Genomic DNA, 16021 nt, shown 5'->3' with positions numbered 1-16021 from the left:
CACAAACTGATCATTCCATTTTCCATCTGCAAGGGTTGGATGCTACGTTGAGAGCTATATGTCCAGAGTCACTACATAAGTTCTGCTGTAGACATATCTGGCCAATTTTACAAAGAAATGGTTTGCCAATGGTTTCAGAGGTCTCTTCCGGACTTATGCAAAAACAGTAACATAAGAGCATTTTAAAGAAGGCATGAAAGTGATTGAGAGACTCTCTAAGGATGTTGCAACTTGGTTGAGGAGGATTGAAGTAGAGAAGTGGTCAAGATAAACATTTAAGACTTCCACGAAGAATAATGCAGTCACCTCTAACCCGTGTGAGCAATTTAATGTGGTCATTGTAAAATACAAGAATGAGCCAATTATCACAATGCTTGAAGGAGTGAGGATGTACATCACCAGCAAGTTGGTACAGACCTAGAAGAAATTGGTATAGACCTGAAGAAGTCGGCAAATTACAGATGTCCACTTTGTGCAAAGGTTTAAACTAAATTGAATGAATTAAAGCAGAAAGCATCGCAGTGGACTCCTCGCTTTGCAGGGGATTTTAATATGTCAAAGTTTGAGCTTACATGCCCTTCACAATAACTTTGATTTTAGAATCATGATTTTGATTTTAACTCAACACACTACACAACAAAAATATACGTTTCCCAAATCAAATTTATAATCTCATCTCATTTGTCCTTTTTCACAATCAAAATCAAAATCAAAATCAAAATCAAACTCACTTTAATTCTAAAATCAACGCACCATTATTTTCAAGAAATATTTCCAATTCAATCCAATTGCGACCCGGATGAACTGAACTATTAATCAACAAATGATCTGCTGCTGTTAAAAGACATAATTGTCACATGTTGCAAAAGGGTTAGCAGAAGATTCAACCAATCAGTCTTATCTCTTTATGTACTACACTATCGACTTTGCTCTCTGCTGCTCTATAAGAATCATTTCTATGATGCAAAATAAGAAAGGGAAAAACCTAAACGCCAAAATCTTTCCTACCTCCCCCTAAAATAATACCCGCGATCTGGTGAGTAAAAATCTTGATCGCAACTATCCCGCAATCAAAGAATACAGCATGTATATCTGTATAAATTATATGTCTCTCAGCTGGAGGTGCAATCTCGTAGATGCGGGTGACTCATATTTATGTACCTTTCCCAGAGAGGCTTATACTTCTCAATACCCAACTTGAGCCATGGCTTCATGTTCCCGTTGAAGTGAATAACTGCTGCACTCTCGATCAGGCGGCTGTCGATGTTCTGATCGAAGCCCAGACCTTGCACATGACCTAAACGTCCATGGCTGTGGCTGACAACAACTCCTATAAAGTCACGTGCATCTCTTTGAATTTGATGAAATTGCAAATCCCATGAACTAATTTAATACTCTTAACAGTTGTCACGGGCATTTGCACCAATGAAGTTTCGAGTTGGCCCCTACAATCTCGGTTTTTCAACTTCTCCCCGTAGTTCTATTAACCTGGCTCATGAGACATCTCGAACTACAAAATTCATCTCACAAATCAAGTAGATTTCGTGGGAATGATGATCATATGAGGAGCTCCGTTGAGCCGTACTACTACTTATAGCATGCGAATCGAGACTAAAGATATACGATTACGTCTGATTTTAGAATTCGAAACTTGCGATAGACGTTTATTGTTCATGGAGCTCAAGGTCCCGTTTCCGGGGCTCATAAACGTTCAGCTCAGGGCACGTAAGGCAAGAGGGAGCCGCATGACACATCTCCCGTTTTGGCCAAATATAATAGGGAGTTAATTGAAATATAATTAAAACTATGGGCGTTGGGTTGGACGTAAACAAACCAGGAGGACCAAATTATAATAAATCTCGGTTGTTCAAGTTCTTCCAGACGCATAGCATGAATGCCTGTTGGCGAATTCAGACTGGCATAGAAACACTCAACAACAGTCCACTCCCCTCCTCCGGGCCTTCTCCCTCTCTCTCGGCGGCGGCGGGGTCATGGGGTGGGCGATCGCACTTCACGGTGGAGCAGGAGACATCCCGCTTTCCTTGCCGCCGGAGCGCCGTCTCCCGAGGGAGGCCTGCCTCCGCCACTGCCTTCAGGTCGGCGTCCACGCCCTGAAATCCAAGAAATCCCCCCTCGACGTCGTCGAGCTCGTGGTAAGCTTCCCATCACCCACTTAGCTCACTTTTCACGTGATTCCAAACCCCTTTTGCTTGTTGCTGATATCTTCATCAGGAGTTGATCGTAAAGTTTTGAGCTTTACCTTATTCAAGTGTCACAGTTCTTCCACAACGAGAGGAAAAAATTCTCTTCTATGATCAGATAGTTCTGGGACTTTGGACGTGGTTTCAGACATTAGGAAGGATTAACGTAAATCTGGAGACGAATCCTTTGATAGATATGATCCTTAATCAGTCGGTTAACTTCGACTTGGTGGTTCTTCGAGTATTCGATTGTTATAAGTTTCTTGGGCTTGACAGGTTCAGGAACTCGAGAATAACCCGAACTTCAACGCAGGCAGGGGATCTGTCTTGACCACCAATGGCACGGTTGAAATGGAAGCTTGCATCGTGGATGGGAAGACAATGAGGTGCGGAGCAGTGTCGGGCCTCAAGACTGTTGTGAATCCGATATATTTGGCACGTCTAGTGATGGAGAAAACACCTCATATATATCTCGGGTTCGAAGGTGCAGAGGCATTTGCTAGGGAGCAAGTGAGTAGAATCCTATAACTAATTGCCTTTGCCGTTTTTGTCCTGCTGATCAGGTCAGTATGTAAGCTTGTATTTGGACCTATTTGTCGTGGTTGCATTATAAAGGTGGGACTGAGCCTTTCTGTGTGAGGGTGGGGCTCATCGGTTTGCTGGAAATGCAAGTATTTACTGATGCCTAATGTCTGAAGTTCATCTCTTTGGTTTCCATTTTCATTAGGCCATTATTTGGTTCAAAAGAGTATATCTGATGATCTCATTTGAGGCAAACTTTCACCTACACTAAGAGAATTCACTGGATTCGATGAATGTTCAAGGGCTTACAGTTTCGAATATTACATTCAGTAGGACATGCTTTGCTCGATCTGCTGTTTTAGTTTTTTCAGCATCTGTATCTTGAGTTTCGGTTTATATACTCTCTTCTAATGGAAAATCTCACTTTAGTTACTCAAATCTTCTAGGGTGTTGAGACAGTAGATGCATCTCATTTCATTACTCCAGAGAATGTCGAAAGGCTGAAGCAGGCCAGAGAAGCAAACAGAGTGCAGGTATGCTCCTTTCAATCCAAACTTCATTTATCATCCATTGTTAATTTGTTATGATAGCATCACGGCTTTCTTAGTGCGTACTATATATTACAAGGCAAGACTTCCTAATTGAATGAAATCTTACTGTTCACACTGCTAAAACTACAGATTGACTACAACGCACAACCTGTTCAGAAGGACATGAAGAGGGAGGAATTGATTCCTGATGGTGACAGTCAAATTGGTACGGTAGGGTGCGTAGCAGTGGATAACGAAGGGAACTTGGCGGCAGCAACTTCCACTGGGGGGTTAGTGAACAAGATGGTGGGAAGGATCGGGGACACGCCCATCATAGGAGCTGGCACCTACGCAAACAGTCTCTGTGCAGTCTCGGCTACCGGCAAAGGTGAGGCCATCATCCGAGGGACAGTCGCTAGGGATGTCGCCGCCCTCATGGAGTTCAAGGGAATGTCCCTGGAGCAAGCAGCTGCCCTTGTTGTGGGGGATCGGGTTCCTAAGGGTAATGTTGGGCTGATCGCGGTTTCAGCCACTGGGGAAGTGACCATGCCTTTTAATACAACCGGGATGTTTCGTGCGTGTGCCACTGAGGATGGGCACTCGGAGATTGCAATATGGGATTCTTGAAGAGATTGGTTGGCTTAAAGGGTACAATCTTTGGTGTTCTTGGTGGGACAATTGCTAGGCCGAGGAATTTGCAATATGTGGACATATACAACGCTGTTAACTTTTTCTTTGTTTAATCTCATAAATTGAGCCGATTCAGGATCATTAGCATCCTGACATACTTAGCAGTTAGATATGATCAGTGAAATTCATGCCAAGAATGATCTTTATCAAAAAGTTTATACTCGCAGCCTACTTAATAAAAATCTGAAAATGCATTGCTCAAAGAACAAAGGTTCCATGAAGCCTCTTCTTGGCATGGCATAAACTTACAGGACTCAACAGATCTTTTCAATGGAAGCAAGAAGCAAATCGTCGGACCGCACCTGTTAGGCATGATCATGATGTGCTCTGCTTTCTGCAGCAAGGCTCGTTAGTTGGGTTAGTTACTAATTTATCAAGTTTCGGCATGCAATGTGACCGAGGACAAGTCTCTCTTTTTTTGGTAACATAGATTAAGAAGACATAACTCGATGTTATACTAATTTCTGCAGCAAATACCAATGCTTAGTTGCAGCTGAAATAGCAAATGCTTAGTTGTAGCTGAAAAGTAGGAAGCAAAATCCATCGTGTCCGCAACAAGCACATCAGTGTCTTTGAATCATATAGCAATTGCGGACTTCAGGAGCAAGAAATATTTCCAATTCAATTCAATTGCGACTCGGATGAACGAACTATTAATCAACAAATGATCTGCTGCTGTTAAAAGACATAATTGTTACATGTTGCAAAAGGGTAGCGGAAGATTCAACCAAACACTGTCTTACCTCTTTTATGTATTACACTGTTAATTTTGCTCTCTGCTGCTCTATAAGAATCATTTCTATGATGCAAAATAAGAAAAGGAAAAACCTAGCGCCAAAATCTTTCCTACCTCCCCCTAAAATAATACCCGCGATCTGGTGAGTAAAAATCTTGATCGCAACTATCCCGCAATCAAAGAATACAGCATGTATATCTGTATAAATTATATGTCTCTCAGCTGGAGGTGCAATCTCGTAGATGCGGGTGACTCATATTTATGTACCTTTCCCAGAGAGGCTTATACTTCTCAATACCCAACTTGAGCCATGGCTTCATGTTCCCGTTGAAGTGAATAACTGCTGCACTCTCGATCAGGCGGCTGTCGATGTTCGGATCGAAGCCCAGACCTTGCACATGCCATCTTCGGTCGAGCGGCTCGGTTAGTCCATAGAAGGCCAGGAGCCCTGGAGGCAGGGTCCCGAGCTTCCACAGGGTCCCGCCCTTGTTCTGTTTCTGCCAGTACTGGTATCGGGATGTGACATTTGCTTTCCTCCAGGCAATTAAGTCGAATATGTTCATCCCGAATGCCCACCCACAGGCCTGCGGGTCGAACTTGGAGCTGATAATCGGGTTTGAGAAATTGAGATATTTGTAGTACCGGTGGAAAGCTTCGAGGCAAGTCTCAACCGCTCCATTAACGTTCCCATGAAGCTCTAAGGAGAAGAGAGGAGTCAATTCCTTCTGAACCACAACATCATCATCGAGAAATACAACTTTTTCCAATTGAGGGTAGATCTTGGGAATATAGAACCGAAGATGGTTCAGCAGAGAAGAGGTTTTCATATGATGAGATATGTCGAAAAAAGATGCGTTGAGCCAAGAGAACTCCTCCATGATCTGAACTTCTATGGTAGCCCCTTTAAAGTCATTGCTGAGAAACCATGCCTGCATTGGTCCATAATTGACACCGTTTGTCACAATATGGAACACGAGCTGTTTTGGGTGGTCCACGTTGGAAACTGTTGAATTTACTACCACGGATGTGCCCAGCAAATTGTCCGAGAATAAGCAGAAATGGTAGAGGTTGTTGTCCACCAATCGTGGAGAGTTTCTTATCTCATCGGCAAGGTTTCTAAGAGTTGGATACTGGAGCCAATCGGAGGCAAGCTTTATGATTGAGCAATGAACACTCTTTGGGAGAGATCCAGCCGCTAGCTGCCCAAAAACAACGCTCTGAACTACTGCAGCATTAGCCCGTTCCTCAAGGGCCTGAATGTGGGTACGCATGGTCGTAATTGTAGTGGCAATGTCGTAGTGTAGGTCTTGTGCCTTGAAGATTAAAGAAGACATACTCTTGATCACGGGCCCAGCCTCTTCTAGCGTGATAGGCTCTCCCCTCATGGCGGCCCTCGAGAGGAGAAGCTGGGAGGTTCGGAACTTCGAGCTCAGCTCCCATGCAAGATGGAGGTTGTTGTGCTCCTTTGCAATGATAATGTAGGCCTTTGCAAGGGTCATTTGCTCCGCTAGTTGCCGAGCAAAAGAGGTGTCGCTCGATATTTCATCAGTAAAGTTGAAAACCTGATGATCTTCTTCTCGAAAACTAGCAGTTGTATCCTGGAGAAAGCAAGAGAATAAATAGCTATGTCAAGGCGCCATCAAAGCAACAATCGTCATACCACGCACAAGACTTATCCAGAAAGGAATTTCCTTAATCCGGTTCAATCCTAGTCCAACTCCCTTATCCTTAATTTCAGGTTTACAGTCTTCCACATCTTCTTAAGACAGGTTATAAAGGCATTGCTTTGCTCGGAGTGAGACAAGATAAGCAACACTGGCATTTATTGCAGAAGCAGTAGGCAATTCCTATGATGTGCATGATTCGATCTATGAGAACTAGCTGTATGTGACTCACTTCCCTCCCCACGGCATTTCCGTACAGAACACATGCTAGTATGGCATGTGAACATTGCATTAGAGTAGTCGATTTCACATCACTTTCATCATTTCTATAAGGTTACATGAAGACGCATCAACGAAACAACGATTTGCTTTGGGGTGCAGTATTGAATCTTCAAGAGGAAGCTACTCTAGTAGCATCTGTCAATTCAATCCGATTCGATTCGACTCAATTCTTGATCTAATACAGACATTAAACTTCAAGAAGTGATTTCCAAGCAGAACCTTTATCGCAAGCACGGCCACGGATCAAAATCGGACAAAAATCCTCTGATGAAGGGAGGCCAAGCAAGTATCACCAATACTAAGAAAGGATGACGGACAAACAAGAAGACAGCTTACCTCCGACAAGGGCTGTACGGTCCGATCCCCATTGTGATTGTGATGAACCACAAACAAGACCAGCCCGGCGAGACAGAACAGCCCAAGAACCGACCAGATCGAACGCCACAAGCTCCTCCGGACCGGGCGCCGGTTATCGGCGGCCCGCCGCTTCATCTCGGCCCAATCTCCCCAACCAGCTCAGCCCCGAATCAAGAACTGGAGCTCGGCCATCCCCGAGACTCGACGCCAAAGGCAGGAGCTTTCAGCCACGAGCGGTCCGATCTTGGGTCAAGAACCAATGCCCGGGCAATCAAACTCGAGGAATTTTCAGCCGGGGGGGAATCAGCTCAATCCGGGACTCGATCCGTGTGACAGTGGGATTGCTGAGAGTGAGGAATCTCGGAATCAAGAACAGATGCGTCCTCGGATTAATGGATGAAATGGGGAATTTTGATGGCAGTTTCTTGGCTCATTCGGAGCCTGAGGAGGGAAATAGGAAAGGAGGAGAAATCCCGCACGAGAGCACGTGCCAGCCAATTGCTCTCCCGACATAAACAACTGACCTTTTTCATTGCTTCATCATTCATTTACATACACATACATACATACATACATACATACATACATACATACATACATATATTATTATTATTATTATAATTGTTGTATATTTCTGCCGCGGTTTGAATTTCACTTCTTGCCATGAATGAAACCATGTCCAGTTCCCCTGATTTTGATCTTATGGTAACCCATTGAAGAAGACAGAATATGCCTCTCTGTCCTTAATCATGTAACATTCCTTACGTTTATGTGCACCAATACAACATAATTCAGTAACATACCGTGTATTCATATAGCATGTTTTGGTCTGCTTTTCTTGGAAATTGACTGTCGCTCGAGAATAATAAATAATCGAAGATCCATCTGTGAAGGTACTTGTCGCGGAGTAATGACCATGGAGAATGTATACGGAAGGCCCGTTGTGGGTATGTGAAGACGATTTTGGGCGGTTCATGAGTTTATATATGTCAATATTGATTTGTGTTTGTGTGCAGTTTAATCTTGTAAATACGGTCCACATTTCGCGAAAAGTCTCATGTGTCGAATAAATCTATATTATATAGGTCTGCATGACCAGCCGGCATGAGGATTACACAAAACAAACGTCGATTGATATTGATCGATCCGGAAACGGTGTTTATGTGATGCAGTGGGTGGAAACAATGGCTGCTTGCTTATGTCATTGCATGCTCCCTCTCGATCTGCTTGAGGTTATTGGGCCAGAGGGACCAAATAGTTGTACTAATGTAATATGATAGTCTGCTTTTTGTCTTATGCAGAGTAATGAAGGAAGGAGTTCGTATTATGCATTAGCATCAATAATATCCATTGATTTCATCAGATAATGAATGCTGACGATGTAGAAGAGTCAATCGACCGGCCCACGGCATTGGAGAGTTATGTTATGTGTGCGATCTAAATGAAGCTTTCTTCTCGATCAAAGCGTTTATTGTACATTTCAAACTTGACGCGCTGAAACAAATTGGCAAGAATTCAGAATCACGATAATTAAATGGGCCAATAAGAAGATATCTCAAAATATCCACAGTGGTTTGTCTTTAAACGCATGGAAGATCGAATTTTGCACTTCCTCCCGGGCTTGAACTAGCAGTATAATAACCGTGTCGAGTTTGATATTTGGACGATCAACTTCTTATCTGCTTGACGGAGAAAAAAAAGAACAAAGTGTAGGATTGGAGGAGCATATTATATGGAGAATCATTATCAGAAATTTCGTACTGCTAATTTATCATTATTGGGATGATTGCTTTTTAACCTTTTAAAGATCATGATTCCAAATGGCAATACTACACATTGCCCGATACAGAAATTTGGTGAAAATTGCACTTCAACCCCAAAAAATTTAATAAACTATGCGTCATAAGAATTAAAAGAATAAAATTACAAGCATAAATGCATGAGATAAGAGTAATATGCATAGAAATTTGTATCTTATAATGTCATACAGAAAATTAATTTGAGAAAATGAAGCGTAGAATTCAATTTTCAACAAAAGAATTGCTTGGTTCAGAACTCCAAGAAATTTGGTTTAGTGGTAAGGAGGAGCTTAAATATTCACTCGATCCCAGATTCGAAACTCTTTGGGGCCACCGGAGCACCTTTGGAGTGATTACTCGTTCCGTACGTCGCCAGGGGTTCACGGAATCTCGGTGATTAGTTGGGCGAAACCCGGACACTCCGGGTTAGCAAAAACAAAAAAAAAAAGCTTGGCCCATATAATATTCTTCACAAATCTGGGCCTCAAATGAAAATTCATCAGCCCATGCCCAAAATCCTCCCACGCTTCTCATCTTTAATTATTTTTCCTTTATTTTTTTCTTCAGTTTCATGTTCTTATATTTTTCTCTGGAATGTTTGGCATATCCTGATCATAAAAAGGTGTTTCTAGTGAGTTTGGAGCCTCGATGACATGCAAATTGATGTCTACCTTTGATAGTGACAATTTATTAGCTGCATGACACCTCATCAATTTTCGTTATTTGTATATTATTTTTTTTGTATTACTTCAAAGGGAAATTAGAGATTCATGAGATAATATTGTTCTTAATTCATTTACATTTACTTCAAATATACAAATATCTTTTTTCTTTGCCCGACTGAATAATAATGCGCTGTGGAGCTCATAATCTAGTAAATGTAGCAAAACAGATATAAACAAATCAAATCCCATTGAATTTTGCCTCAGATTTACAGATTAAAATCTCCTTTATTCCTTTATAGTCATAAATTTGTGATATCGTGCTCGCATCGTGTCTAGAGTTAATTCCGTGTTTGGAGTGAAGGAGGTGAAAACTAACAAAAGATGTACATACGTAGGATTACCGAGGAAAAAAAGGCATCGAACTCAAAGAAGATCATGAAATCAAGACGCATATATGTCGCTGTCTTATTCGCTTGATATACGGGGTTTAGCCATGGATCAAGACCACTCATAGCAGATAGTGCCACCGGATGAGTTATTGAAGACGCACGGCCCCGATGAAGTGATACTCCACACGAGTTCTATACCTCGAATCATGTCTCTGGCGTGGTAGAATATAAGAAACTCGTGGGACTCATGAAGCCAATCAAATCTGCACTTGTACGTTGTTAAGAATGTATTATCAGCGTGGATGTCGAACGTGTAATCGGCAAGCGAATATATTTCCTGGCTTCCTAGATCGTCGGCATGGCCTCTATCGGCTCTCCAGCAATTGACCGTGAGGACAGCAGACTCGCTCAGAGCATTAATGATTTTGACATGGTAGTCTTCTCCTTGTCCTGGTTCTGGTTTTTCTTGTCCGTCGCAAGTATGGTCCGTAAGTACTGAAAGTGCAACCGCCAGGAGGACGACGACGACGCCGCGACGCTTGGCAAAGGTGGAACCCATTTTCTGGAAAACGTTTTCCCTTACTTTGGGCTCTCCGGAAAATTTAATGGAATGAGATGAGAGGGCTTTGGCCATATATAAAAATATAGCGTGCAGGACAGATTGGCGAGAAATGGAACATAATCTCAAATCATGCATGGAGATATACTAATAATTTCTTGACTCTTCTTAAGGTAAAAAAGAATCAATGAAAATCGTCATTCCCTTCCCTCTTTCAATTTGAAAAGCTGTTCCTTCTTTCTTCAGCAAAACTTACTAATTAAATTACTATAGATACAATCTCGCACAGAATGTAAAAAGAAAATGATGTGTTGATTTAGGGTTTTTCTTTTTATTTATGATGATTCGTGATTATTAAAGTCATTATTTGAAAATTCAAATACCATGAATTCCTGGACAGTATAGAATATCTGAATTTTATAAATCTAAATAGTTAAATAGTTTTTTTTAATAGGGAAATCGAAATATGATGCATAGTTTCCCTTGTCATCAACTTGTCATATATATATATATATATATATATATAAAAGATTTAGCCCAATTGGTTGACGTAGTGATTAAAATGGCGTGACCTTTTTAGAAAAAAATCATATTTAAGTTATTCAAAAATTATATAGAAGAATATTTTATATTGAGCCATTTATATGCCTTGCAAGGTGTTTATATGGACTGTAAAATTAGTCGGACAAAACCCGACACTCTCTCTCCTTTATATATTTTTTTAAAAGCAAATGATGATTTACAATCTCTCATTTGCTTGAAGACTATATATGCTATTTCCTAAGGAAGAAAAATTTACAAAACAGTATCTCTGATAGCTATCGAGGAAACAAGACACGCCCCCCCCCCCCCCCCCCCCCCCCCCCCCCCCCCCCCCCCCCAAAAAAAAAAAAAAAGATGGTGTAAGCTACATTCTTGTCTCGATTGACAAACTACACGAGTTCACTGAATTATCATTCAACCACATCGAAATGATACATTGATTAACTAAGATTAGTTAAGCTAAGAGCCGGTAGTTCTCGTGGCGCTTTATGGTGATCAAACATACCTGCCGAGCTTCTGCTTTAATTTCTCCTCACTGCCATGGCCGTGCAAGTTACCCCCTGAATTGCCCTTAACGGCATTATTCGCGTTGAACTTGTACCACCCTTGGGTAGGTTTAGACCACCCCATATTCCATCCCCTCCTTCGTTTTCTTCAGGACATGACTGATATCTGAGAGTGCCCGAGCGAAAATAATACACGGGTATAACTTGTCAGGTACGATTAGTCAATCGAAGATCCATTTGTGAAGGTACTCCTCATAAAGTCACACACTATAGAGGGAAAAAAATTCAAAGAATTTTTCTAATCATTCAAGTCGATTAACTATTGCAAATAATCAATCTAGCTAATAATAAGAAATGAAAAATTAGTAAATTTGCAAAAATAAATATAATTATATTACAAAACAAAAATATATAAGATAAGAATTTTATGTATATTTATATGTGCATCCTGAAAAATAGTACATGGCAAAGGGATTTGAAAAGTGGAAAAAAGTTGAATAAAATAAATCATAAGTTGTCTGAACATTTAAGGTTTGAAGCATATATTGAATTCAATTTTCGACAAATAGAATTCTTGGCTCAGATCAAAAAGATGAAAGTTCATCAGCCCAGGCCCAAAATCATCTCATCCATCTTCATTTTCTCTTTATCTCTATTTCTTTCCTTTTTTTTTTTTGGGTGAAACCATGCGACTCACTCGACATTGGCTTGCCTTGATCGTGAAGTAGTTCAAGTAGGTTTCAATCCCAAATTTCTCACTCATAGTATGATTTGTCAACAACATCACATCTCGTAATTTATCATATTTTATTTTTTGTATTACTTCAAAAAGATTTAAGAAAATACATTATTCATCTAATACTAATATGTTTTTTTTCAATTATAAGGGATGCCAAATGCTTAATACAATGAAAGACAAATCCTAAATAACTAATAAAGAGGCACAAGTAGTCCCACTAAGTATTGAACTTGCGACCTTTAAATCAACAGATGAGAGCCTGCACCACTGTGTTACACCCTCTTTAATAATACTGATATGATTCTTGACTCGTCTACATGTATTCACTTCAAGAGGATTCAAGGAAATCTTCATTTTCACTCTTGGAAAGTTGCTTCTTTTTCTACAAAACTCACTAATTCAATTGCAACAGACAAGCTGTGAATGAATAATAATTACCACAATTGTTGTTCATTATCCAAATATTGTTTTTTGAAAGTCAAAAAAAAATTATACCAATAATGTAAAATTATTTTTAGTAGAGAAATCGAAATGTGATGTTTACCTCTCCATTGTCGTCATATTGTCAAATAGATAAATAGATGGTTTACTATCTCACATTTGCTCGACATATATATGTTGTTTCCTCTGAGGAAACTTTTAAGAGGTACGTACAAAAGAATATCTACAGAGAAAACAAAAGACGGTATACAAATTACGTTCTTGTATCAATCGATAAACCACACGAACTGGCTGAGTTATCAATCATTTACATCAAAACGATACAGATTTGCAATCAATCCCATCCCGAAATTATACAGAATGCTGCTGACAAATTATAGAAACAGCAGAATAAAATATAAGTAAAGCTTCCATATCGATCAAGTGTTCCTTTGTAAATGTGTCAAAATTCATACGCGAAAAAGACTGATCATGATTTAAAATCGTGATAGTTATATGGACATATAAAAAGGGACCTAATAAATTCATAACTTCTCCCAAAAAGAAATTCACAACGTTTTATTTTGCCATATTATGTCAAGAATCCAAAGGAAATGCTCGAGATTTATGTAAATCCAATATGATATTTTGATTTATCTACATTAATTTATTCTAAACTATATTTCCGAATCGACTAAAAAGAATGTCTAGTTTAATGAACAGTGGAGTAATCATCAGGAGCAGAATATATGCAAACAGATCAAAATCACATTGGGTGTGACTAATGCCGGTTTGGTTTTTAAAATTTTTTTAACCATACTTCACTCTAACTCTATTTATTTTCAATTCAACAAGACAATTATTACTTTTATCTTTTTCTTCAATTTTTTTAAATATTCAATTCAATTTTTAATAGTAAATTCTCTCGATTATTTATCACTTTTTTTTCTCCATAATTTAACACAATCATTACTTTCTCTCAAATATTTATTATTTTTTATACAATTCAACAATACAATCATTAATTTCTTTCTATTGTTCATTACTTTTTCACACTTTTTCTCATAATTCAACAACACAATTATTACAAACCAACTAAAACCAAAACTCAACTCTAAAATCAAACATAAATATTTTTTACATTTATTGAACTTTATTTTTTTAAAAAAGATTCAATTACCGGCTAAAGTATTTTGTTAATATAGTTTTATTTCGTCGTATCGAGAATAAAAATGAAAAACGAGATAGAGGTATATATATATATATATATATATATATATATATATATATATATAGGACAAAAGTGAAAGAAGAAACGCACCGAACTATTTAATTTTTGATCTTATTGAAGGGACTTGGCCATGGAATTAAGACCAATTTTGACAGTCTCCATTACCGATTACGATATCAAGGAGACACGGTCCCGAGTGGGAGACCAAACAATAATAGTCACCCTTGTCCCCGTCTCTGCGTTGAGGGAATATATTCAAGTCGTGGGAATTTCAGCTACAGTTGTACGCTGTCGTCATGGTCCCGAACCTAAACTCGTAATGTGAGTCCAGTGCGACGTCGTGGGGTCTGAGGTCCTCCTCGTGGCCATTATCAACTCTTCTGCAATGGACCCCGAGCGTGGCTAAGTTGTCGGCAAGAGCATTCTGGATTTTGATGTGGACGGTTCCTTGGTCTATAATATTGTTGGGGGTTCAAGATGTTGTCCTTCGCAGTATGACCCGTAAGTACCGAAAGGGCAACCACCATTGGGACGATGGGATGCTTCAGGAGCGAACCCATTTTCTCATTCATTGAACGCTGGAAAATTGACGGAACCAATATTGAGATGAGGGTTATGACCATATAAATAGTTTGCAGATTGGTGCAGAAATGGAACATAATCTCAATCATCCAAACATATCCCTAATTTCTAATATTTCTCGTTTATTCTGACCATATGTCTTGCACTTTAGTTTTTTTCTTTTTTTTTTTGAGTAAAATATACTTTGCCCCCTAAAGAAAATATTGAATGAATAATACATAGTGAAGTGGACACATCTTATTCATGGTAGAGTTTTATACAGCTACTTGACTATATTACTCAATCACTATTTTCTCTAACCTTTTGGGTGTAGTAACAAAGCGTCGCCGACTTTTAGAAAATTGCACTATACTATCTGACCTATTAAATGAGAAGTAAAGTTCACCCTTGGAGACTTTTCCAACGAATTTTCTCGTCAAACTTTAATTTATTAATCTTATATTTCAGGAAATAATTTTAAAAACTAAAAAACAATTGAAAATAGAAAAAGAAACCGAGAACAATCTGTGAGAGAGACAGAGAGAGAGGTCTGACACAGCTCCTCGAGCAGAGGGTGAGGAATCCCAAACCCCGTGTTTGCCTCTCGAAGAAGATGAAGAAGTGGAAGCAGAAGCTGAGGCCACTGCCATTGCTGGTCATGTTCAACAGCTGTGTGGCCTCACCCACAGCTCATTCTTCCATCACTTCCACAACCCTTAACACAGAGACAGGGGAAGACGGAAAGGAAATAGCAAGAAGAACATGACCTTCAATGGCATATACACAAACCTTATAGCTTTTTTTTTTTTGATTTGATCTCATATCTCTCTCGCGTCTCTCCTCGAGAGAGAGAGATTTGTTTTATCCCAGCCACCATCGCCCCTTTCTCTCTCCCCCATGTCGAGTTTATTCTTGGCTCTTTTTTTTTTCTAATTCTTTTCTAAAATTTTTGAAATTATTTGTTGATATATGAAATTACTGAATTAATATTTGGCTAGAAAATCATAGAAGAAAAAAATCGCCAAGGGCACACTTTGTTTCTTTTTGAATAAGTCGGGTAGTATAGTGTAACTTTTTAAAAGTCAATGGGCACTTTACTATTACACCCAAAGGTTAGAGACAAACTACATTTCACTCTATTTTTTTTTAAATTAAGGTAAATGACGTTCTTGGAAAGTAAATTAGAAAAGGAAAACACCATTTTCTCGATCTTCCCTTAACTAGTGGAGAAGTGGTTGAATTTAGAGCAATCACAATGGTTGGCACAAAAGTGGGTCCCAGAGAAAGGGGATGGAGATTCACTATTGGGAATGCTCTTAATTTTTTTTATGTGAACCATAATATTCAGAAGTACAATTGAGTCTTGATTGATTCAGTTAAGTTGGGACAGCATATAAAGGAGGGAAAACTCTTCTAACGTGGATTCTCTCCATTCACAAGATTCGAAGTCGAGATTTTCTGATACTCTTAATTAAAAATATACTTTTCTATGTGATGTACAAAATTGCAATTCTTTTTGAATCGAAGTTTTCCTCTCTTGTAAAAAGTTCCTATAAATAAACGGCCCATCATTTTTTTCACTGTGCCCCCCTTAGTATTATGAAATCCATGGATTCTGAATAATTTA

At 39.3% G+C, this 16021-nt stretch overlaps 3 protein-coding genes across 3 annotated transcripts; 1 reads left to right on the top strand and 2 right to left on the bottom strand.

The window, feature by feature from the left end:
• Window positions 1-1886: 1886 nt before the first annotated feature.
• Window positions 1887-4051, top strand: LOC116213811 (isoaspartyl peptidase/L-asparaginase). Its single transcript, XM_031548888.1, has 4 exons — window positions 1887-2153; window positions 2478-2711; window positions 3170-3256; window positions 3404-4051. Exons 1-4 carry the CDS (start codon window positions 1992-1994, stop codon window positions 3878-3880), a joined length of 960 nt encoding a protein of 319 aa, XP_031404748.1. The 5' UTR covers window positions 1887-1991; the 3' UTR covers window positions 3881-4051.
• A 529-nt stretch (window positions 4052-4580) lies between these two features.
• Window positions 4581-7497, bottom strand: LOC116213810 (probable galacturonosyltransferase 11). Its single transcript, XM_031548886.1, has 2 exons — window positions 6962-7497; window positions 4581-6277 (listed from the first exon to the last, which is right to left on the bottom strand). Exons 1-2 carry the CDS (start codon window positions 7115-7117, stop codon window positions 4898-4900), a joined length of 1536 nt encoding a protein of 511 aa, XP_031404746.1. The 5' UTR covers window positions 7118-7497; the 3' UTR covers window positions 4581-4897.
• A 2447-nt stretch (window positions 7498-9944) lies between these two features.
• LOC116213620 (S-protein homolog 3-like) lies at window positions 9945-10394 on the bottom strand. Its single transcript, XM_031548637.1, has one exon. The coding sequence runs from the start codon at window positions 10392-10394 to the stop codon at window positions 9945-9947; it is 450 nt and encodes a 149-aa protein (XP_031404497.1).
• Between the last annotated feature and the right edge of the window lie 5627 nt (window positions 10395-16021).

Source organism: Punica granatum, chromosome 7, assembly GCF_007655135.1.
Source record: "Punica granatum isolate Tunisia-2019 chromosome 7, ASM765513v2, whole genome shotgun sequence".
NCBI classification, from domain to species: Eukaryota; Viridiplantae; Streptophyta; class Magnoliopsida; order Myrtales; family Lythraceae; genus Punica; species Punica granatum.
This window is presented reverse-complemented; position numbering and strand designations above follow the sequence as displayed.

What these genes read in the sequence shown, in the direction of transcription:
- LOC116213811 (XM_031548888.1), top strand. Translation starts at nt 1,992, where the DNA reads ATGGGGTGGGCGATCGCACTTCACGGTGGAGCAGGAGACATCCCGCTT. An exon ending in TCGACGTCGTCGAGCTCGTG is followed by an intron (nt 2,154 to 2,477) that starts GTAAGCTTCCCA and finishes TGGGCTTGACAG; the next exon opens with GTTCAGGAACTCGAGAATAA. An exon ending in GAGAAGCAAACAGAGTGCAG is followed by an intron (nt 3,257 to 3,403) that starts GTATGCTCCTTT and finishes CTAAAACTACAG; the next exon opens with ATTGACTACAACGCACAACC.
- LOC116213620 (XM_031548637.1), bottom strand. Translation starts at nt 10,394, where the DNA reads ATGGGTTCCACCTTTGCCAAGCGTCGCGGCGTCGTCGTCGTCCTCCTG.
- LOC116213810 (XM_031548886.1), bottom strand. Translation starts at nt 7,117, where the DNA reads ATGAAGCGGCGGGCCGCCGATAACCGGCGCCCGGTCCGGAGGAGCTTG. An exon ending in CCGTACAGCCCTTGTCGGAG is followed by an intron (nt 6,278 to 6,961) that starts GTAAGCTGTCTT and finishes TGCTTTCTCCAG; the next exon opens with GATACAACTGCTAGTTTTCG.